General features: G+C 44.7%; 1 protein-coding gene across 14 annotated transcripts in view; it reads right to left on the bottom strand.

Moving 5' to 3' along the window:
* The window catches only part of INTS6L (integrator complex subunit 6 like), a 61,108-nt gene that overhangs the window by 22,556 nt on the left and 14,507 nt on the right, over positions 1-24,045 (bottom strand). For 7 of the 14 annotated variants that reach the window (XM_085006702.1, XM_085006701.1, XM_085006704.1 and 4 more), the window contains 6 exons: positions 10,546-10,695; positions 9,644-9,733; positions 8,787-8,970; positions 8,396-8,524; positions 5,109-5,272; positions 1,617-1,769 (listed from right to left, as the gene is read on the bottom strand). In XM_085006702.1, coding sequence (XP_084862828.1) covers positions 1,617-1,769; positions 5,109-5,272; positions 8,396-8,524; positions 8,787-8,970; positions 9,644-9,733; positions 10,546-10,695 — 870 coding nt within the window. The remainder of the gene's footprint in view (positions 1-1,616; positions 1,770-5,108; positions 5,273-8,395; positions 8,525-8,786; positions 8,971-9,643; positions 9,734-10,545; positions 10,696-24,045) is intronic. The other 7 variants (XM_085006705.1, XM_085006703.1, XM_085006708.1 and 4 more) reach the window with 1 other exon arrangement.

Raw genomic sequence — 24,045 nt, 5'->3', positions numbered from 1 at the left:
CTTTATAGAAAAGAAGGTCTATTTTAGGGAAAAAGGATAATTTTATTTGCTTTTATGGCAAAAATGTTTTTAATTTATAACTTCGAGCTGCCTGCCTTGATTTTAACTTAGCATTCTATTATCCTTATCTCCACATTTCTAGCACATTTTTGGTGTATCTTTCTGAAACATAAACACATTCAAAAAAGTGCATGAATTCTAAGTATACAGCTCAACGAATGTTCAAAAAATAAATGCACATGTGTCCTCAGCACCCAGATCAAGAAGTAGAATCTGACAAAAACTCCCTCCTGTCTTTCTTCTGGTCACTACTCTGCATTCCCAAGAGAAACCATTATCCTGACTTTTAGCAGAGTGAGGCAGTTTTACCTCTTTTTGAACTCTATAGAGTCGAATCATATGATATGTGCTCTTTTATGCCTGAATTCTTTCGCTCAATATTATATATTAATATATTCTGTGTGTGTGTGTGTGTGTATGAGCTCATTCTGTTTCTTGCACTCTTACATCCTTGCTTTATGCCTGTTCCTTTTTTTCTACCCAGTTTTAGCATCTTTGGAGAATTCAAGTATCTTAAAGACAACTAGTAGCAATGACTTCACGTGTTAGGATGAAGCAGATGGCAGACTCCAAGCGCTCCTTACATAACTAGAATCTAACAATTACTGCTATGTTGTCCTGGAGTTTGGAAATAGAACAAACACTCTTACCGTGCAGGACTTCCTTATTATATCCAAATACAAAGGCTGTGACTGCCATGTCTGGATTTTTACAAATTAAAGCCCGAAAGTGAGTCGATCAACAAATAGCAAGTCCTTCTGGCTAACGTCTAACTGTTGGAAGAGCCAGCGTCTCTGCATTTGCCTGAGGATTTGCCTCATGCAAGTAAAATCCACACTATACACACCAGCGTGGCTTGGACTGCAGGAAGAAGAGTCTGACTACATTGCACTGATACAAAAAGTCATTTCAGGCTTATGGGGTTTGGTCAAAAATGTCTTGTACTTCCAATCTGTTAAGTTCACAACAAGGGCGGAGAACACTGCTCTTGTTGCAGAAGCCATTGCTGAATAGAAATCGTTTAGCTTGGGAGTTCCCGTCATGGCTCAGTGGTTAATGAACCCAACTAGGATCCATGAGGACGTGGGTTCAACCCCCGGCCTCGCCCAGTGGGTTAAGTATCTGGCATTGCTGTGAGCTGTGGGGTAGGTCACAGACGAGGCTCCGATCCTGTGTTGCTGTGGCTCTGGTGTAGGCTGGCAGCTACAGCTCCCACTGGACCCCTAGCCTGGGAACCTTCATGTGCCATGGCTGCAACCCTAAAAAGACAAAAAGAAGAAGAAGCAATCCTTTAGTTTAAGGATTCTTAACCTGGGGTACCTGGATAGGCTTCCGGGGAGTCCTCCAAATCTTCAAATACATAGGTTTCCCCAGATTATACGTCCTTAAATGGCAATGTACAGTCAGCTAGTGATTCATGTCAGTCTGAAACTATTTGCTTGGCCTTGTTGCTTATTTGATATCATTTGTGAGAAACATTACTAACAGTCTCAGCTCAATGACTCCCAGACCTCAGAGTGGTAACAGGCATTTGGCTAACAAGGAAGCATACGTACCTGCCAGCAGGTATGGGGAGACTTTCGTTCCAGGATGTACTGAGTTAAGGGTGAAGGTTCAAGTTCATATTTGTCAAAGGGAAGTTTGTCTATTACCATTGGCTCACAATCTACGCAAGAGAACCTCACGACAGGATGAGAGGTTCGCGGAGGCTAAAAGACAAGAGGGGGAAACACAGTCTGTTATCAAGAGACTTTACATGTATGACAGTTCTGCCACCCTTTCGTGTTTTGTCAAACCATCGCTGAGATACAGACTACTGCTTTGAGAAAGACAGCCCTTGATATCTACGCATCACCAATGGCTTCCATGCGGGGATGAGACTCAGATTACTTCTCTCTAGAGTCTACTTGGTATTGGGAAGAGGAACGGTAAGTTCCAACGTTTGAACTACAGTTTCTGTGAAGTAAAAAAAAAATACAACCGCTTTACCTATGGGTAAGAAGTCATTAAGGAGTTCCCGTTGTGCCTCAGTGGGTTAAGGACTCCATGTAGTTTCCATGAGGATTTGGGTTCGATCCTTGGCCTCCATCAGTGGGTTAAGGATCCAGTGTTGCCATGAGCTATGGTGTAGGTCACAGATGTGGCCTGGATCTGGTGTTGCTGTGGCTGTGGCGTAGGCCTGTGGCTACAGATCCCATTCGACCCCTAGCCAGGGAACTTCCATATGCCATGGGTGCAGCCCTAAAACAAACAAACAAACAAAAAGAACCCTGAAATTGAGATCTGCTTTTCCACCTCCAAGGAGGACCTCCAAGGACTACCCTTGCTCCTTTGTACCTGGAGGTTCTAGACAGTCCAGATACTACAGGGGAAGAAGACATCCATGAAGCTTTCTAATGAGGTAATGACAAAGCTGGAGCCACTAATAAGCAAGATGAAAACCTTTAAAGGGAGTTCCCATCGTGGCTCAGTGGTTAGCAAACCCAACTAGCATCCATGAGGATGCAGGTTCGATCCCTGGCCTCGGCATTGCTGCGAGCTGTGGTGTAGGTCGCAGACGTGGCCCAGATCCAGTGTTGCTGAGGCTGAGGCGAAGGCCAGCAGCTACAGTTCTGATTGGACCCCTAGCCTGGGAACCTCCATATGCCAAGGCTATGACCCTAAAAGACAAAAAAAAAAAAAAAAAAGCCCATCACTCCAGGGCTCGATTGAAATTTTCTTTGCAGCTGAATTTTTACAGCATTTCTCACACCCACACACTTGGACGGCTAGAGCTGGGGTGCTTTGGGCTGGGCTGAAAGGTCTGTGTGCCGGGGGTACCAGAGGAGATTGATGGAGCAGCCCATTTTACTAACAGCTTTCGCTTGTGGGAATGCAGAGCATCAGAGAAGGAGATGGTGGCAGCAAAGGCAAATGGAGAGAGAAGGAGATAGGACCAGCCCCAGGGCCCAGAGTGAGACATGGCCCCACCCACTCTTTCTGAGAGATCTGTAAGGCTGATGGGGATTTGGCAAAACATCTGTTTCCTTTATAAAATGGATAAACTTGCCAAGTTCCCGTGGTGGCACAGAGGAAACGAACCCGACTGGTAACCATGAGGATGCGGGTTTGATCCCTGGCCTCGCTCGGTGGGTCAGGGATCTGGCGTTGCCGTGAGCTGTGGTGTAGGTCACAGATGTGGCTCAGATCCTGCAGCTGTGGTGTAGGTGGCTACAGCTCGGATCGAACCCCTAGCCTGAGAACCTCCATATGCCACAGGTGCAGCCCTAAAAAGACAAAAGGGGGGGGGGATAAATATGCTCATCTGCCTCCATGGTTTACAAACCTAGAAGACATTTCGAGAGCTGAGAAAAATAGCCTTCCAATGTGCTTTCAGTCCTCTGTAATAATTTATATGGGATAAGAATCTGAAAAAAGAATGGATATGTATATCCATATATACAACACTGAATCACTCTGCTGCACACCTGAAACTAACACAACGTTGTGAATCATCTATACTCCAATATAAAATCAAAATTAATAGGCGTTCTCACTATGGCACAGAGTGTTAAGAAGCAGACTGCAGCAGCTGGGGCCGCTGCAGAGGTATGGGTTCCATGTTGCCCAGCTCCGTGGGTTAAAGGCTCCTGCGTTGCTGCAGCTGTGGGGAGGGAGCTTCCATATGCCGCTAGTGTGGCCATAAAAAATAAACAGATAAGCATAAAAGTGAACATAATTTTTTAAAAGCTGAAGGAATGGTAACATGGCTACCTGTAAGTTTCCTGGCAAGTCCTCTATTCCAGTTTTTCCTGATTTTAATTTTAATCAAAACTTGCGAAATATTTCTGGCTTATTAGATTGAAATCTATAAAGATATGAGTGAAACCCTGCTGCTAGCAATAGTGAAGTCAATTTGTACCTAAAACCCTCACTCTGGGGTTTGAAGGGGGCCAAGAGTCACTGGGCCCGGAGGTTTGACAAGTGCGCGACCTGAGTGCCCTGAGGGGAGGAGCAGGAGAGGAACCTCACCCACGGCAGGGGCTGAAAATGGCCCTTCGCTCGCACATTCAGGCCCTGCATGGCCATTTCTGAAAAAAAATGCAGGAGCCTCAAAAGAGTAATCCAGGAGAAAATGCATCGAAAATGTCTAAAACTTAGACTGGGACTTTCCGATGTGGCTCAGCGGCAACAACCAAACCAGTATCCATGAGGACGTGGGTTCAAACCCTGGCCCCACTCAGTGGGTTAAGGATCCGGCATTGCCATGAGCTGTGCTGTGAGTCACAGTTGTGGCTCAGACCCGTCCTTGCTGTGGCTGTGGTGTAGGCTGGCAGCTACAGCTCCAATTAGGCCCCTAGCCTGGGAACCTCCATGTGCCTCGGGTGCAGCCCTAAAAGGACAAAAGAAGAAAAAAAGAAAGAAAGGGAAAGTGGTTTTCACACTGTTCCCTTTATTAAGAGACACTGCCCCTTCCTCCCAAGCCAATTCATCTGGTGCTAGGAGCAACTACAATATCAAATCCTCTACCAAATGCAGTGACCAAAAAGACAAATCCTTGCTTAGAAATCATTTTTGAAATATTGCTTAATTACCCATCATTGAAAGGCGCATTGCCAAGTCCACTGATTACGGAAAGCAGGCCCACAAAGTCCCACTAGGTGTCTAACGACTCCCTTGGAGAAAGGAGAATGAAACCTGCTTTGAATGTGTTTCTAGAACCTACACAAGGTGCGAACCAGGTTCTAATTTCCTGAGGATGTACATGAAAATCAATGCCAGCGCTTTTTAGACGTTGTGTTTACCGTGTAAATCAAATCAGCAGCTCTGAAATAAAAACCAAGTCAGATTACAACTGCATCAAAAAGAACAGTGCTTTAACATCTGAAGAGGGCAGTTCAAGGGGCAAAGGCAACTGAAAGAATGACAAAACAGAAAGGTTAGAAGCTAAGACTTTCCAGTAAGAGACTGAAGACAGGGCTCACAAGCCTCCAAGCGTAAAAGGTTCTCTGTAATCAGCACATTGAAAATCCAGAATGACATCTACCGTTTTGTTTTACGAGACTTACTAGTGAAGGTAAATTCTGATCTGGCCAAAAAGATTCTGGAATTGGCCAGTGTCCAACAGGAACACCGGTTTTAGAGTTGGGTCGTACGTAAATCAGCTTATGACAACTATGCCATGGTTGAGAAGCCAATGAATTGCTTGGCCTGGATGAGTCCATAAGTCCATCTAAAAGTTAAACAAAAGACAAACTTAAGGTGTGGATGCCTTTTTACAGCTGCTGATTTCTTGTACAGATTTTCCAGCTAAAAGCAAAACAGAAAACAAAACCAAAAACAGTGATTCATGAAAAATGGAAGAAACAAGTGATTCTACTAGGATTTCTGAATGTTCTCTCTTGCAACACTCTTCATTCCCCTTCCCCTCCAGGCCAACACCTCGCCCCCCCTCTTTTTTTTTTTTTTTTTTTTTTTTTGGCCACAACCACAGCATGTAGAAGTTTCCCGGGCTGGGATCAAATCCACGCCACAGCTGCAGCCTGCACCACAGCTGTGGCAACACTGGATCCTTAATCCACTGAGCCACACCAGAACCATCCCCTCATTCTTTTTTTTTTTTTTTGTCTTTTGTCTTTTGTCTTTTGTCTTTTTAGGGCCACACCCGCAGCATACAGAGGTTCCCAGACTACGGGTTGAATCAGAGCTGCAGCCACTGGCCTACACCACAGCCACAGCAACATGGGATCCGAGCTGCATCTGCGACCTACACCACAGCTCATGGCAACGCCGGATCCTTAACTCACTGAGCAAGCCCAGGGATTGAACACGTGTCCTCATGGATACTAGTCAGGTTAGTTAACCATTGAGCCACGACGAGAACTCCAACCCCCCTCATTCTTAACTACAACTGAAATACATAGTTATGTGGAAAACTGTTACAAAGTTAGTTTTAAATTTTCTGAAATTTGGACACAAAATTTAAACATATTAATGCACTACAGTTATTTTTCCAAATTGGGCGTGTAAAATTATCCATTCCCTGGTATAGTTTTACATTTTGGGAATTTGACAAAATAGGTCATAAATCCCATTTAGACTTTCGTTCTATTTCCAATTGGATGAAAACAAGTATTCTTAACTAAACAGTTAAACCCGATGACCACAGAGGCAGAATCACTCCAAGGCAGAAGAAATGCTGACAAAACAATCAGGGCACGTAGCTGGGGAGGGAAAGCGAAGCAAACGTTTCGTATTTATGGGGACTAATTCATCACCGTGTCCCCATCCACTACTAAAATTCCATGGGAACTGGGCATCGTATAATGCTGAATAATATAGCCCGAAAGCATTTTAATTATTTAAACTAGCATATTGCATTTGCCCTCCCCAAACAGGGCAAGGCAGAGTTACATAACTTTTAACGCAATTCATTAGTCTAAATTACATTTGTAAAAGATATGTGTTAATTATTTGAGTCTTATTTTGTAAATTACATATTTGATTTGCTTATTTAAGCGTTACTTTAAACAAGTGATTATTATTATTTTATTTATTTATTTTGTCTGTTTAGGGCCATGCCCGCGGCATTTGGAGGTTCCCAGGCTAGGGTCGAATCAGAGCTACAGCTGCTGGCCACCACCACAGCCACACCAACACCAGATCCCTGACGCACTGAGTGAGGCCAGGGATCGAACCCCCATCCTCATGGATACGAGTTGGGTTCGTTTCCGCTTCGCCGCACTGGGAACTCCTAAACGGGGAATTACTTTCGACCAGATTTACTGAGGTGTGTGGAGCTCGAGAGAATACATGTAATGGCTTCAGGAGACCAAGAGAAGCCTTCTGACGGCCTTTTCTCAGGAGAGAGTGCTTAGCTGTCATCAGAATCTCAAAGGTTAAGAACTTTGGACAAAAGGGAAATGGAGCTAGAAACAATAGCGGCGCTTGTTACGTGACGCCAATTGGTTTTCAGTATGAAAGTTCCCCGTTCACATAAACGCAAGGAACACAGAATTATGGATTGAGCGGTCAGCCGTTAGCAATATAACCTGTCGTTGCTTTACAATTAATTTCATTACTTTAAAGTAGGCCATGAGGCCTCAGTTTTCTGTGGCAGGTGTTTTTAAATTAGAGTCCAAAAACTATGGGAATTAAATACAAAATTATGTGTGTATGCGTTGCCTGGGTCCACCCGTCTAGGGAGGCGGGCCCCTATTGTTCCAGTAGCTTCTCCAAGGGTCCCGGAAACGAAATAGCCGAAAGGTCAGGAACCACAGGAAATGTGGGTCTTTCTGCCTCTTGCATGCGCCCCCTTTGCTTCTCCAGGCAGCTACCACTAACCGTGGGCACAGCAATTAAATTCATGGATCAGATCAGACAGTCAGACACTGTGGTGATGAGGGAGGCTAGGCACACACGAGTGTGAACGGACGGACCTGAGGAGAAGCCAGAGCCCAGAACGGTGCTCTGAGGAAGCCCTGCAATGGGCTATGATTTCCCTTCTCGACACAAAAGCAGCTCGGCTTTCATATTTTGAGAGGTTGAACTTTCTGTAAAATCTCATCTGAAAGAAAGATGAGGTTCTGCAGTTAAAAAGTGGCCAAGAAAATACTGGGAAAGAATCTTATAGGCTATGAGCAGTCCCAGAGTCCCCGCTGTGGTGCAGCAGAAACGAATCCAAGGAACCATGAGGTCATGGGTTCAATCCCTGGCCTCGCTCAGTGGGTGAAAGATCTGGTGTTGCTGGGAGCTGTGGTGTAGGTCAAAGATGCGGCTTGGATCTGGTGTTGCTGTGGCTGTGGTGTAGGCCGGCAGCTGTAGCTCTGATTCAACCCCTAGCCTGGGAACCTCCATGTGCCGCGGCTGTGGCCCTAAACAGACAAAAAAAAAAAAAAAAAGGAATATGAGCAGTGCCTGGATAAACATTCACAATCTCTGCCTGGTGCGTGGTAACAAACATGGATGTCACACAGATAGCCTGGCACATTTGGCTCTCACTAGACCAAGACCAGATGGCTAGTTAAGTGGCACTCTGTAGTTAAGCTTTTTCATGAATTGAGAGGGGAATGATTCAGTGTCATCTCAAGACTGGGACCAGGAATATGAAATGCGTAGGGAAAAAGGAAGAATTTCCTCAGGAAGATTCGATGTTGAATTAAAGCTAGAATCTGGCCGCCTGACACATCTCCACAGCCAATGCATGAATGGGATGGTTTGGGGGGATGTGTGTGAGCTCGTGGCTAGTGAAGGCGGCATCTGCTATGATTACTTTAACGTCGTCTCAATCTCAGAACGTTCTCCTATAGAACACTTACAGATTAAAAAAAAACAAAACAAAACGTCTGTACTGTACCTTCTCCAATAGGAAGTGGATCTGGTCCTGTTTTTTCAAAGTTAATCACAACACCACTCTGAACTTTTTGAACTAAGGATTCTAAGCATTGATTCAACATTCGTTGTGTTCTAACACAGTAGGAGCGACCTGTACCAGAAGGAAAAACAAACAGTGCAAGTTTGATCAAATAAAATACTACTTAACAATACCAGCATATTCGAAATCCTAAAATACAACGTGAAATAATCCCAGCTACACTGGCAGCAAACATCACACTGATGATGAGCTAAAGCAGCAGAGTCAAAAGATTTGGAAGGGAAACAAGTAAAGGCCCTGAGTGCTTCCTGTAGAAACACTGAATATATTTTCTTTTTCAAAAAGAAGGAGAAATAGTAAATATCGCCGATACCTCCTGTGACTTCGCACATCTGTGTGATGGCAGATTCATCAGTGGGTACACTCCCTAGCTGCTCGGGTTCAGTAGAAGCCAATCCAGGCAAACGCAACACCAGGGCAAATAACCTTTGATCCCAACGAAAAGGTTCTTTGGTTAGTTCACTTCCAGGCAGAGGAGAATTCAAAGGCAGATGGAGCTGATAAGGCAAAATTTGAAAAGTTTTATCATAACAACCCACTGAAAAACAGAAAAAGGTAAAGAGACAAAAGATTCACTTTTTTTTTTTTTTTTTTTTGTCTTTTTGTCTTTTTGCTATTTCTTTGGCCGCTCTCGCGGCATATGGAGATTCCCAGGCTAGGGGTTGAATCGGAGCTGTAGCCACTGGCCTACGCCAGAGCCACAGCAACACGGGATCCGAGCCGCGTCTGCGACCTACACCACAGCTCACGGCAACGCCGGATCATTAACCCACTGAGCAAGGGCAGGGACCGAACCCGCAACCTTATGGTTCCTAGTCGGATTCGTTAACCACTGCGCCACGACGGGAACTCCAAGATTCACTTTTTTGATATACTCAGTACAATGAGGTGGTCTTTCAAGCTTTACCAAAATGGAAGGCTTGATCAAACTTACTCTTTTTTTTTTTTTTTTTGGCCTCACCCACAACATGCGGGAGTTCCCAGGCCAGGGATTAAACCTGCACCATAGCAGAGACCCAAGCCCCAGCAGTGACAACGCCAGATCCTTAACCCGCTGAGCCACCAGGGAATTCCAATCAAACTTATTCTTAACTGGAAACGTATGCCGCCCACAGAAATAGCTTCATGTTCTCTGTCATTTAAACGAAATTTTAAAAAGTGAAATCTCACCTCTTCTTGAACACCAGCAGTACTTGTTAACTTGTTTCCATCTGTGATGGTAATTAAAATAGATGGTTCTAAAAAAAATGGATTTCTCCCCTAAAATACATTTAAAAAGTATTAGAGTCGGGTAAAGCAATAACATTGTATTTCAACTTTTACATTTGCCTTGCCAGGGATCTCTCAAGTGTGTGATAAAATTTGCCTGGATAAATAAGAAGGAAAAGATTAGGGACTGAAGTGGGTGGGAATCAAAATAACAATCCCTGAAGAGGTGACATTCAGAATAAACTGAGGAATCCTTATAATCCAGGAACTCCCCAATCTCGTAACACCCAAAGCCCCTTCTCCCTCTGCTTTCCAAGTCATCATAAAAGAAAGACATTAAAGAGATTATAATGGCAGCAGCATCCACACCCGTGAATCCATTCACCTGAGTCAAAATCTTGACACAGAGGGGGACATTAGTGACTTATGCTCTGCGACCTGGACAGTGACTCTGGTTATTGTGAGCAGAGTTTTTATAGTAGAAAAGTGAAATGGTAGCAGCAGCAAATGCTATTCTGCCTTCTTCTTACACTAGAGCTTTTTCATTGAATCGGGCGGGGCAGAGGAGTTAAGGACACTCTGGAAGTTTCTCTTCGATTGTCTTGTTCCACTATTTCTCAGCAATTCATTCATCCCATTATATCTGATGATCTGATGGGTAGGCAATTTAACTATTTTATCATCAAGCCACATAAAAGACTCCCCCAAAAGGATGTTTATTAAAGTATGTATTTAAAAGATAAATGGACCTCCTTTTGGAAGTTCTGAAAAGTAGCAGAAAACTTGGTAACCATGCCCAATTTAAAGTTCTTACCCCAAGTCACCAAAATAAATTAGCTGTACTCACTCAAAATTTTTTTTACCTGTCCATAATTGTCTATTCCAGATATTAATCTATTGAGATTTAACAAATCAAATGAGGATCTTAGAGCCTGACCAAGAGTAGTCAGTCCAGAAGCCTGAAGATTTTTTAGTTCACTCATGAATGTTGCGTGATTTTCCTTCCAACCAGCCTGAAAACCAAACATTTACAAAGAAATTCCCAATTATACAATGAACAATATATAAAGTGCAAACAACCACTCAATAACAAGTATCAAACCTCTAACAAATTAATACCTCCTTAACCTATTTCTAGTCTATATCTTGACTGATCAAGTGGAACCAAAGCAAGCAAACAGTTTAAGAAAGATTAATGATCAAGAGCAAAGATGCAAACAATGCATTCAGTCCATTACAGCTCGAGGGCTTTGGCTCAAGAAGTCTAGGTTTCTATTCAGGCTCAATCAAACCTAACCCAAGCACCTCAGTATTTACCTTCGTTTGACACTGATGATGAGCACGGAGTAAGGGGGAGAGGAAGGAGTACATTTTGTTATGGTCAATGTCCTTGACAGAGACAACTAGCTACTGAGTGCGTGAGCTACGTGAACTTTTCTAACCAAGATTCTTCCTCCCAAACAATACTTTCATTTTAAACAAGAGTATAGGGAGACCACCCTTCTGGCATCCTCAAGCATTCAGAAAACCCCAAATCTACGATGGGGGAGACATAAAAGAAACAAACAAGTTTTGACGATGAGGCAGCGTGGCCGGGGCACCCTCGGCAGCGATGAACAGCGGCAAAGAACCAAAGACCCAAAGTCAACAGCCAATATGCTCTGGTTGAATGGTTGGGAGAAGAGAAGGGAAGGATCCCATTGACTGGCCAGCAATGGCTATAAAAACAAAGCAGCACAAAACGCCAAGAAGAAAGGGCAAAAGAAAGTGGCAGCTGATGCAGATCACAGAGGAGTAGGCCAGCAAGGGCGACAGCAGAGAGCGCAGATTGGCAACTTGGTGGGACAAAGAGCCACCGGAGTCTTGGGAACCCTGAGGGCAGCCGTGTAACATGCTGACGGCCAAGCAGAGCGGCACGGCTGGAGGTGGGAAGCCGGCGTGAATAAAGCAGCGCTAAATGAAATGACTTACATTTCCAACTTAGCTAAAGACCATTATCCATACAGCAAGAGCAAACACTATCTTTCCTTTTCTTCTTCTTTTTTTTTTTTTTTTTTTTGTCTTTTGAGGGCTGCACCCGCGGCACATGGTGGTTCCCAGGCTAGGGGTCAAATGGGAGCTGCAGCTGCCGGCCTACGCCACAGCCACAGCAACGCCAGATTCAAGCCATGTCTGCAACCTACACCACAGCTCACGGCCACGCCGGATCCTTAACCCACTGAGTAAGGCCAGGTATCGAACCTGCATCCTCATGGATCCTAGTTGGATTCATTAACCACTGCACCACAACGGGAACTCCAGCAAACACTATCTTGTCTAGTTTCATAGTCTCCTGAAGCCATTTGGGTCAGAAGGACTGAGAGTCAGAAAAGCGGCTACTTTGAAGAATCTGTGTGACCTTGAGTAAAACTGGTGGCTCTTAAGACTTAAGTTTCATCATCTGAAAATGAAGATTAGATAAACAGGGACACTGTGCAAGGCGAGCACCATACAACTCTGGAGAGCTAGTCACATCATGACCCATGAGAATGGCGCCCCCTGGACTCGAGCAGTACGCAACCTCCATAACTACAAGGTGCAGGGGACCCAGTTAAGACCCGCTCTGGTCCAATAGTCTGGGATACTGTGACGTTGAAAAGGTGCTTAGCTTTTCCTAACATATCCTATAAGTCAAAGGATCTAAAGGTAAAACCTGTCCACGTATTTCTTTCGCCAGATTGTACCCATGACTTTTAGTACCTGGGCAAAGTAGAGCATGAGAATAATTCCTTGTGAGTTCCCGTCGTGGCGCAGCAGAAACGAATCCAACTAAGGACCATGAGGTTGCAGGCTCGATCCCTGGCCTTGCTCAGTGGGTTGAGGATCTGGCGTTGCCGTGAGCTGTGGTGTAGGTGGAAGACACGGCTTGGATCCGGCGTAGCTGTGGCTGTGGTGGACGCCGGTAGCTGGAGCTCCGACTCGACCCCTAGCCTGGGAACCTCCATATGCCGTGGGAACAGCCCTAGAAAAGGCAAAAAGACAAACAAAATAAAATAAAATAAAAACACCCACAAAGTTAGGAGTTACATCAACTTGAGAGATTATCAACAAAAAACCCTGTCCTTATATCATAGGTAATAGTGAAAGACAATGTTTTTATCATAAAATTGAGAACAAGGTGCGGCCCTCAAAAGCAAAAAGACTAATTCCTTGTGGCCCAAGGAAAACCATACCGAACCAGACAAACTAAACTCTAGTTAAAAGGAAGGATTACGATTTAAAGCATCCTCATCAAATACCTAGAAATATCAGCAGGTGATCACAAACCACACTGAATTCAAAACTTAGCTTTCTTCTTTGGCGGGGAAGGGAAAGGCACACAGCCGAGAGGGACAGCATCAATTCTCCCCTGTACTTATTCAACTAATTTTTATGGACCAGCGATGCTATGCTGGGCAGAATACCACATGCCGGAGATAGAGAGAGGAATTAGCCCTTGAGGGGTTCGTGCCGCAAAGGACTAAGGAATGCCGTTGTGGAGACTGAAAGAGCAAACGACCAGGGGGTTAGGGAGGGCTCGTCACAGAAGACGGGGCGTTTGAAGCTATCCGGTGGCACGAGGGGAAGATCGTGGGACTCCCCGCACTGACGTGAGCAGTGGAGAGGGCAGGCCTGGGAAAGAGAACAGAGAGGCTATAAAAGGTTAGGGCTTCCCGGAGCACCGCAAGTCATCTGATTGTCATTGCTCTGGGTCTGTGGCAGGAGGCAAAGTTGACAAGCTGGGCCTGGACTGTCAAGTGCTTTGGACATTGCGTTCAGCAGTCTGGATGTTCTCTGTTGGCCCTGGGAATACCTTGAGGTTTTTAATTAGGGGAGTGGCATGATCAGATCTGTATTTTAGCAAGATCCTTCTGCTGGGAGTAGGAGAATAAATTGAGGGGTGGAGGGGAAGCTGAAGCTTGAGGTGGGGAAACTGGTTTGGGAGAATGTTGCAATAGCTTATGAGAAAAGTGATGAAAGCCTGAGCGAGGGCAGTGGGGACGGAGAGGAGGCTGCAGATGAAAGGTATTTCAGAGGTGGAGGCAGAAGGATTTAGTAGCTAATTAGGGGGATGGGTGAGGGAGAAAAAGCCATACATGAGGTTGAGTTTTCTGGCTTCAGCAAACCTGTGAATGGTGGGGTCCTTCACCCAGAAGCCGCTTTACAAAGTTGCTTTTTTTTTTTCACAGTGACTTTATTTAGCAGTCTAACTCCTACACTGTAAACTTAAGAGTTATATCTGCAGCGAGTGTTGGACTCCTGAGAGGCACGAGATAGTTCAAGCCATGACTAAGGAAAAAGGAGTGAACGACTTGATCTGGTAAAGGGCTGGGATAAGATCTGCTTACACTCAAGCAAGCACCTTATAACTCATCAGTATTCAAAACAATGGGTCCTAATTGTTACTGCTCAACGTGTCAGAATAAATGCTCTTTAAAAGTTTCTTTTTCTTTTCCTTTCTGTTTTTTTTTTTTTTTTTTTTTTTGGCTTTTTAGGGCCGCACCCACAGCATATGGAGGTTCCCAGGCTAGGGGTCCAATCGGAGCTGCAGCTGCCAGCCTACAGCACAGCCACAGCAATACCAGATCCTTAACCCACTGGGCAAGGCCAGGGATCAAACCCGAAACCTCATGGTTCCTAGGTGGATTCGCTTCCGCTCTGCCACGACAGGAACTCCTTTAAATGTTTCTTTATAAGAATGAAAAGACATTTTACAAGTCATTGCTGCACCTGAATCCCCGGCAGTCTGTGTTTAGGTCAGTCCCAATCCTTTGCAATAAATTTGACAACACAAGAAATGTAAATGCTACTGCTGCCTCAGTACTACAAAGTGTATGGGCTACATTTGCTACCCAAAGCAATAAACTTCTTGGTAGCAGTCTAGCTCCTTCAAGAGAAACACTAAACTGGGACTTCCTTGGTGGCCTAGCACTTAAGGATCTGGCATTGTCACTGCTGTGGCTTGGGTCGCTGCTGTGGCATGAGTTCATTACCTGGCTGTGGAACTTCCACATGTTGTGGGCATGGGCCAAAAAAGAAATCTGAAAAAAAAAAAAAGAGAAAGAGGGAGTTCCCATCGTGGCTCAGTGGTTAACGAACCCAACTAGTATCCATGAGGATGCGGGTTTGATCCCAGGCCTCACTCAGTGGGTTAAGGATCCGGGGTTGCTGTAACCTGTGGTGTAGGTTGCAGACGTGGCTAAGACCCTGCGTTGCTGTGACTGTGGCGTAGGCCTGCAGCTATAGCTCTGATTCGACCCCCAGGAACTTCCATATGCTGCGAGTGTGGCCCTAAAAAGCAAAAAAAAAAAAAATTACTAGTATTATTCTTTAGAGCTAGTGGGGGAAAGTTTGTTTTTTGGAGATTTTTTGGCTGCACTCGCAGCATATGGACATTCTCAGGCCAGGGATCAGATATAAGCCACAGCTGTGAGCCATGCCTGTGCCGGGAACCTGGGCCACAGCAGTGACCTGAGGCACTGCAGAGACAACACCACATCCTTAACACACTGTGTCACAGCGGGAACGCCCAATGACCTTTTTAATACAGTCTCTGCTTTCAGATTTTTCCAAAGATGTCTTAGTCTCATGTCAGCAAAACCTTGACTCCTGATAACAACTTCCACACATTTTTATGGAGCTTTGTGGCAAAGCACTTCCACGTTTCACATTTGCCTAAGACACCCTATCAAAGAGGCATGGTGTTCCCGTATTTTAACAAACCAGGAGGAAGTAAGACGGGGTATGTCTTCTTTGGGAGGGTGATGGTGGCTCGCTAGAGGCCCGGTCCGACGGCGCCGTATCTCACGCAGCAGCCCGGGGCTACTGAGCCACTGAAACATGGCACGTCTGACCTGAGATGTGATGTAAATAAAACATACATGGCATTTTGAGGACTTAGAACAACAAGAAAGAATGACAATATCTCATTATTTACCTTTATATTGATTACATGTTGAAATGATAATGTGTTGAATGTTTTCAGTTAGGATACTAAAGGCTTCACCTGTTTCCTTTTACTTGTTAATGTAGCTATTGGACAGTTGTGACTGTTGTGTGTGGCTGGCAGCATACAGCTATTGGACAGGGATGATCTCGAGGGAGCTGCAGGTCAGGCAGGAGAGCTTGCTTGGGCCTTGCTTAGACAGAAAAGAGGCTCATTACAGATTTCGAGGCAGAGGGGTAACGGGATCGAAGCAGGGTCTCAGAAAGGTCAGCCTGGCAGTGAGTTATAGGCTAGAGAAGCTGTAGTCAGGAAAAAGGAGCTCAGAGGTGTGAAGAGTCATCCAGGCTTGAGGGAATCAGGGCCCGGGTTAGGAGAGAAATGAAGAGGAAGGGGTTAATTGAGAATCATTTTTTAAATTATTTATTTATTTATTTGGGGGCCATGCTCACCGCATGTGGAAGTTCCCAGGCCAGGGATCCAACCTGTGCCACAGCAGCGACCCCAACTACTGCAGTGACAACACGGGATCCTTGATCCACTGAGCTACCAGGGAACTCAGAGAAACATTTTAAACCACTAAGCTAGGGCTTGGTGACAAAGAGACTATAGGCCTAAAGGAGAGAGGGTAGAAGATAGTTAGAAAACTTCCATCCCGAGAGAACTAAAGAACAGAGGTTTAGGACAAAGGAGTAACCTGGGGTAGGTGAAATCTTAAACTAAGAGGTTTGTTTGGTTGGTTGGTTGGGTGGTTTGGGGTTTTCTGGCCACACCCACAGAATGAGGAAGTTTCCAGGCCATGGACCGAACCTGCACCACAGCAGTAACCCGAGCTGCTGCAGTGACAAAGCCAGGCCCTTAACCTGCTGCGCCACAAGGGAACTCCCTAAACTAAGAGTTTACTGTCTTCACAGGTCAAGATTTCAAAGTCTCCCAGAAGTAAAATATGATAATGATGACGACGATACATAATAATCACAGATAATATTAATCAGTACCTATGTGTCAGGAACTCACTGTGCTAAAGAAAGCATTTCATATGTACCCTTCTCATCTGAGCCTCATCACCACCCCAGGAAGTAGGTGCTATTATTATCTCCATTTTATAGGTGAGCACACTGAGGCTCAGAGAGGATAAGCAACCTGTCCAGGTCACAACAACTAGTAAATGGCACAGCCAGGATTTGAACCCAGGTAGCCTAACTTAGAACCCAGCAATGTAAACCACTATACTAGAGATTCTTCCATCGATTCCACATATTTGACTCATAGACATGTCTTGTTATGTTAGCTTAAATTAAACGTTCATAAGTCTAATGACATTTCCAAATTTCATTTAATTGAAGCCTGCTTTCCCAGATGTCAAAATGCAGACCAACTGCGTGTGGGAGCAGGGAATTAGGACTTGAAAGACCTTGGTCTAATCCTGGCTCTAATGATCTAGCGAAGCAAGTGGTCCAGAGTTAGTCGTTTATCCCTTACTGAGGCTGTTTCCTCATCGAGGCAATGAAAAAGCTGAAAACCAACTCTAAGCTCCCTTCTAGTTCTCACATCCTCTAATTCCAAGCCTTGTATCAATCCTTTATATAAATCCAATGTGGCATTCCCGTTGTGGCTCAGTGGTTAATGAATCCGACTAGGAACTAGGAGGTTGCGGGTTCCATCCCTGGCCTCACTCCGTGGGTTAAGGATCCAGTGTTGCCGTGAACTGTGGCATAGGTCGCAGATGCGGCTCGTATCCCACATTGCTGTGGCTGTGGTGTAGGCCAGCAGCTACATCTCTGCTTCGACCCCTAGCCTGGGAACCACCACATGCCATGGGTACAGCCCTAAAAAGACAAAAAGACCAAAAAAAAAAAAAAATCCGATGCACAGAAAGAAAAGGCCTCATATATTAATAAATATGGTAATTCAGGCCTGGTTTAAATTTGTATAGTCAACTCAAAATGTCTTGGAATATCAGCAGAAAGAGAATGGGACTTTCAGTCTGTCAATGACTTGGGCTCTCCCCGTAGCTCTACTGACCAGCCCACTTGCCATTTATTCCCCCAAGTGAAATAAATTCCCCAAAGCCTAAATAGGAAATATTTTCTACTACCCTCTGCACCCGTATTTCCATCTTCTTATCTGGAATGTTCTCTGACGTATGGTACTAATAGGATAGGTTCAGCCCTACAATAGGCCTAGAGTGGAGGTCTGTCAACACGTGAGCTATTTGGAAACTTTATGAACATGCACCTAGGCTATATCCTCTGGTCTAGCTTTTCTCAGGAGTGAAGCTGTTACCTGGAACTCCGGCTGGCTCCTGTGTTTTTTTCTCCACTGGTTTTCATGGAGGAGGGAAAGGTAGGGCTCCCCCAAATTTCAGCATCCTAATACATGTCCTTCCTGAACTGCAGCCCATTCGGCAGGACTGTTTCTCTGATTCATTGATTTTCTATTTTATTTTATTTTATTTTTTAATGGAAAAAACTTTTCCTCCAAGGAATCTTGCCAGGAAGTATAAACAAGTCAAAGAGATAAAAACAGATCAACTGTCCTTGAAGGGGATGTGGGAGTGGTGTTAGAGCCCTTTCTGGAACACCCTGCTCTATCTCTAAAGGTCATTTGTAATCCTTTTCCAAAATATAAATGATTTATATGAGTATTAGACTTAGTATACAGTGCAGATTTAATGACCATGGTATTAATTTCATCATCCAAGGTAACTGAAAAACATTTTGGTAGGGCAGCTGCGTTTAACTTTCCACAAGAGTAGTGCCCCTTAAAAAAACATGTAAATTGAATGTTTTTAAATCAAAAAACGGTTGAATACTTCCAATTCTCCAGGGGGCTAGCTACTGAAAGGGAATGGCGGGGAACCTTTTTCTAAGAGCAAAAATCATCCTTCCAGATTCCAGATTGTGAGCAAAGCAGGCTCGCTCGCACAGCAGCGAGAGCCTCTCCCTGGAAGGGCACCACGTGCTCTGTCCCTCTGCCTGGGTGCTGAGCCACTGCACAACCCGTTTTGGGCACATACGCCTCAAAGCCTATTTGGACCCTTCCCTGAAGAGGAGTTCAGTTCAGTCCAAGGCTCCCTAGCTTGTTAGCAAGCCCTTTACCATGAATAAAAAGCCTCACTGGGAGTTCTTATCATGGCTCAGGGGTTAATGAAACCGACTAGGATCCACGAGGACGTGAGTTCAATCCCGGGCACCGCTCAGTGGGTTAAGGATCTGGCGTTGCTGTGGCTGTGGTGTAGGCTGGCAGCTGCAGCTCCTATTCAACCCCTAGCCTGGGAACCTCCAAATGCTGCGAGTGTGGCCCTAAAAAAGACAAAAGACAGAAAGGAAAAAAAAAAAAAAAAAAGCCTCGCTGGATCCCAGAGGGGAAACGCACACTGTTTCCCTCTCCTTGACAAGACTTTTTTGATCCTTTATTCAAGGAAGTCAAATCAGCCTGGCCATATCTGCCCTTCGTCTGAACCGCTATCGAGGGCTACCCTGCACCTTGGGCTCTTCTTCTCGGTGGTTACAAACGAGAGGATTAACAGATTTGAGTATTTTCCCAGATGTTGCAAGTAAAAGCCGAAGAGCCTAAATTTAGCAGGGCCATCATTCCTCTTGGTGAAAGATAAACTATTTTCCTTTTTCCATCTGCTCTCCACCAGTTTGGGAGAACCCTGCTCTGCTGCAACGGCCCAGATGATTTGAATAAATCAATTTCAATGGGATTTTTCAATCAACTTTGCTTTTCTTCTCCAACGTAACATTCTATCATGTTCGTCATCACACACTGTTCTTGTGTTGGCAAACTGACCAGTGGGACAGGATGACATGAAAAATAAGAAGCCCTGCTTTTCCAATCAACTCTGTCTCCTGCGGAGACAAATGACTTTCCTTGGTCTTTGTCCTTAGCCTTAGATAGAATATTTGTGTGAGTTAAGTCTTAAACTTTGAGAATTGTCTTCTCAGAACTAAGATGGACTCCAATTCTGATAGCTATAAAAACAAGGTTTACCTGCCCTCTTAGGTAAGCAGAACCCTGTAAAGATGAATCACTGTAACATATCCAAATGTCTTTTAAAATTGTGTTTATAGCTAGTGCGCCGAAATACACATTAGAAAGATGCTACATCATTGAAAGTATAGAATTGTCTTGCTTCTTGTACCGACTTTTTTTTCTTTTTTTTTTTTTTTTGCTACACCTGCGGCATGTGGAAGTTGCCCAGGCCAGGAATTGAACCCGTGCCATAGCAGTTATCAGAGTCACGGCAGTGACAATGCCGGATCCTTAACCTGCTGAGCCACAACTTTTTTTTGGGGGGGGGGATTAATATTTATTTGAGTAGAGTTGATTTACAGTGTTGTGTCCGTTTCCAACGTACAGCAAAGTGACCCAGTCATACACATATATACCTTCTTTTTCTCACACTATCTTCCATCATATTCTATCCCAAGAGACTGGATATAGTTCCCTGTGCTACACAGCAGGATTTCACTGCTTATCCATTCTAAATGCATCAACTTTTTAAGACTTCTGGCATTAGATTTTCCGGCTCTATCTGATGCTTTTTTCCCCTTAATTCTCTACAGCAATTTGGCCTGGTTTCACTATTTTGTGGTTTTCTCACTTGACTCAAGGTATTGATACACCTCCAAGGCCAGAGGAGACACTCTATTATTCTGCGTTTTATGTGTACTAATATCGGGTTTTTTCCTTACAACATTACTTGTTTTAAGAATAGTTCTCTTGGATTCCTTTTTGTCAGAGTTACTTCCCCAGGGGCCCTTAGCATCCTGATCTTCCTAAGATGCTCAAAGTCCATTTTATTTGATGACATCAGTTCTCTCCCAGGAACTCCGAATGCCATCATTCTGTGGTTCCATCCACCAATTGTCATGCACAAGCTTCAGGAAACACTCCCAGCCAAGACCACATAAAAGAAATCTAGCTTACTTGAGTCTTCTACTTTTTAAAAGAGGTTCTTAGAAATTGACCCCCTAATATACTGTGGAATCTTACTTGACAGTCTGTGGCCGGCTGAATTGTTTTTTTCAGCAGATGGTTTAAGACTCTCATGACTACGTATTTTTAAGTAAACCAAGCAAAAAAATGATTCAGTTTGATTCTACCCTCACAGTCAGTTTTGCACTACTGATCTCGTTAAGATACCTAGTATGACTTTTTTATAAAAGCAGATTAACAAGCATAAGGATTAGTCTAAAATATCTGCAAAATTTCATTGACAGCTTTTCAATTCTTACCCCAGGGAATTAGGATAAAATTATGAAGTAGCACACCTCTCAGAGTTCACGTGAAAAGAAAGCATATCATCAAAAGAAATTTGATCTTCACCAGAGGATGCTAACATGTAGAAACCAAACTTTTCTCCTCTGTCCAAGAGTCAACTGAACAGTTACTGAAAGAAAAACACCATACAGTTGCAAAAAATTTACCAAACTCGGTCAGATATAAATGTTAAGTTTCCTCTTTCACTCCCAGTCTATTTCAACTGTACTTATTGGCCAATACCCATTATCAGAAAAACAAAAACAAAACCAACCAACCAACCAATCAAGCAAAAAATGCTGTTGTGCAGATCACATGCTCAATTGTTTAGATTTGGGGTTCTGATAGGAGACATTTTTATGAACACATACACAAACTAAGAATCTACAAAAATGGGAGTTCCCATTGTGGCGCAGTGGTTAACGAATCCGACTAGGAACCATGAGGTTTCGGGTTCGGTCCCTGCCCTTGCTCAGTGGGTTAATGATCCGGCGTTGCCGTGAGCTGTGGTGTAGGTCAAAGACGCGGCTCGGATCCCGCGTTGCTGTGGCTCTGGCGTAGGCCGGTGGCTACAGCTCCGATTCAACCCCTAGCCTGGGAACCTCCACATGCCGTGGGAGCGGCCCAAGAAATAGCAACAACAACAAGAACAACAACAAAAAGACAAAAGACAAAAAAAAAGAAAAAAAAAAAAGAATCAACAAAAATGGCCTTGGAAAAATACACAAGGACGGGAGTGAGACTAAGCTACCCAAATTAGTCTAAACTATCTGCAAAATTTCACTGAATGGAGGAGAAAGCAGAATAGCCATTCCTTACTTTCTAAAGATTTTATGGCATCTCTTTCCTCCAAACTAATCCTTTTTTAAAATTCTCTCAAAAATTTTTATGAGCTGTTTTTTACATTATAAAAGTACCACACACTCGTTGTTAAAAATCCCAACAAGAAATACAAAGTTAGTCTATCTCTTCACCAAACTCCCAGTTCCAAACTCTTCAGAGTTTGGAATCTGTCCTGAACATTAAACTGTCAGCAGCAAATAGAAATGACTCCAATAGGATGAAGTGACATTTACCAGTAAGATGGAGAGACCGATTTAATTGGTGGGTATGCGATACAGCACATTAGCCTCTTACAGGAACTAAACATTTTCTAAAATTTAAGTCAATTTTGAAAGCACCCTGATTGAATTATTCCACTTCCTTCCTGCCTTTCAGTTATAAAATTCTCTCTTGGACCTTTTGGAAGGAATAGTGGAAATAATTTAGTCTAATCCCTTCATTTTACAGATAAGAAAACTGACACCTTAAAAGGTTAGGTGACTTGCCCAGGGCCATGTGTCTACCTAATCCGCAGCAGACTGTGGCAAGAGCGCTGGTCTCTGCCCGCCAGCCCAGAGCCACACAGCTTGCCAGACTTACATGGGTGGTGTGATCTACGGGATAGGTTATACTACGATTTTTTCAAATCGCATTTTTATTAAAGTACTTAGGAAGACTCTAACACACACGGCTCAAAAACATCACTCTGAGATGCAGTTGACAACATCTCTACCCATGCGTAAGCTTCTGAGAAAAAGGAGCACTTTATGCCAAACATCTTCCACCTTCTCCTACAAGCCATACGACAGGAGGGACCCCCAACTTTTCAACATCATGGCTCCGTTCACGCCCAGAGAGTCTCCCTAGAATCTCATCTTCCACAGGCCAGTGACGTGGGCTCCATTCCAGAGACGCATGCAGAGAGGGAGAGACTGGGGCTTCCGATTAAACGGCTGGGCTTCCAGGCAACTTGAGGCCAATTTAAATCAAAACATCTCGGTTTGGTTTAGGCTGATCACCCACGAAAGGTCAGCCTCCATCCAGCTCGCTCCCCCTCCCTTCTGCAACTTCTTAGCATTACAACCGCGTTTAAAGCACCTTAGGGGTCACATCCTCTTCCTCAAGTCATGCCCTTTACTGGGCTGCCTGCAGCTCCTTTGCTCGCCTCCCCCAGGCTCCTCCCCGGGCTGCACCTCTCCTCCCTCTGGCTGATGCGCTAAGGGTTGGCATCAGGAACGGGGAGACGACCTCTGGGGGCAGAAGAGAGAGGCCTGACTGAAGTGCAGGGCTCCGGGGGGAAAATGATGGAAAATATATCTATACGGACACATGGAGCAGATCCCGCCCGGAGAGCTCCGCACGGCAGACTGAGCAATTTTGTCTTGATTCCATGGGCGTTGAGGAGTCTTTGAAGACATGCGAGGAGTGGAGTGACAGGATGAAACCAGCTTCTTTAGAAAGTTAGCGATAGGTGTGGGTAGAAGGTAGGAATCCGGGAGGCACTGGGGAGACTACATAAGAAAGCTGTGATAGGAGTTCCCATTGTGGCTCAGTGGATTAAGAAACCTGACTTAATCCATGAGGATGCGGGTTCGATCCCTGGCCTCAATCAGTGGGTTAAGGATCATGTGCTGCTGTAGCAGTGGCGTAGGCCGGCAGCTGCAGCTCTGATTAGACCCCTAGCCTGGGAACTTCCATAGGCCGCAGGTGCGGCCCTAAAAAGAAAAAAAAAAAAAGACGGCTGAGAGTGGCCACAGCGTAGACGTCAGGACCTGTGACTAAAGTGATGGCAGCGAAAAGTGATATGTAAGTGACATTTCAAAGGGAGGAGCCTTCAAAGAAGATGGAAGGACAGGATCAAAGCTGAATAATGCCCCCCTTGCAATCGTGAGTGACAAAAAGACGGGACTTATGAAAGAGAGGTGAGGCGGTTTCACAGCCATAAGGGGGTCTGTCTGACATGCTGACGGCAAGAGAGGCAAGCGGACATGCCCTGTGGCCCAGCCAGCGGAGCCTGGCTGAGATGCGCAAGGTGGAGAGGGGAAGGAAGATCTGAAACCACAAGCGAGGAGGGAGGCATTACCCCGGGAGAGAATGTGGGAGACAGGGTGAGAGAATCATCAGAGAGGGCAGAGCGACCCAGCGGAGGAGGGGATACGTTTCTGGAAGGAAAGAGCATTAACGCGCTCAAATACAGGCGAGGACAAAAAGAACAAACACTAGTAAATGAGCCCAAGTAGCTATATGAAAAACCCCAAGACCCTAAGAAACTGTCTCTACTTTCCTCATTTGAACTACCCACCCCCCT

The sequence above is a fragment of the Sus scrofa genome, chromosome X (assembly GCF_054392235.1).
Source record: "Sus scrofa isolate SSC_HxYL_T2T_F1_AM1 chromosome X, Sscrofa_HxYL_maternal_Yorkshire_Landrace_v2.0, whole genome shotgun sequence".
NCBI lineage: Eukaryota > Metazoa > Chordata > Mammalia > Artiodactyla > Suidae > Sus > Sus scrofa.
The sequence above is the reverse complement of the archived record's forward strand: the minus strand, read 5'-3'. Positions and strand labels throughout refer to the sequence as shown.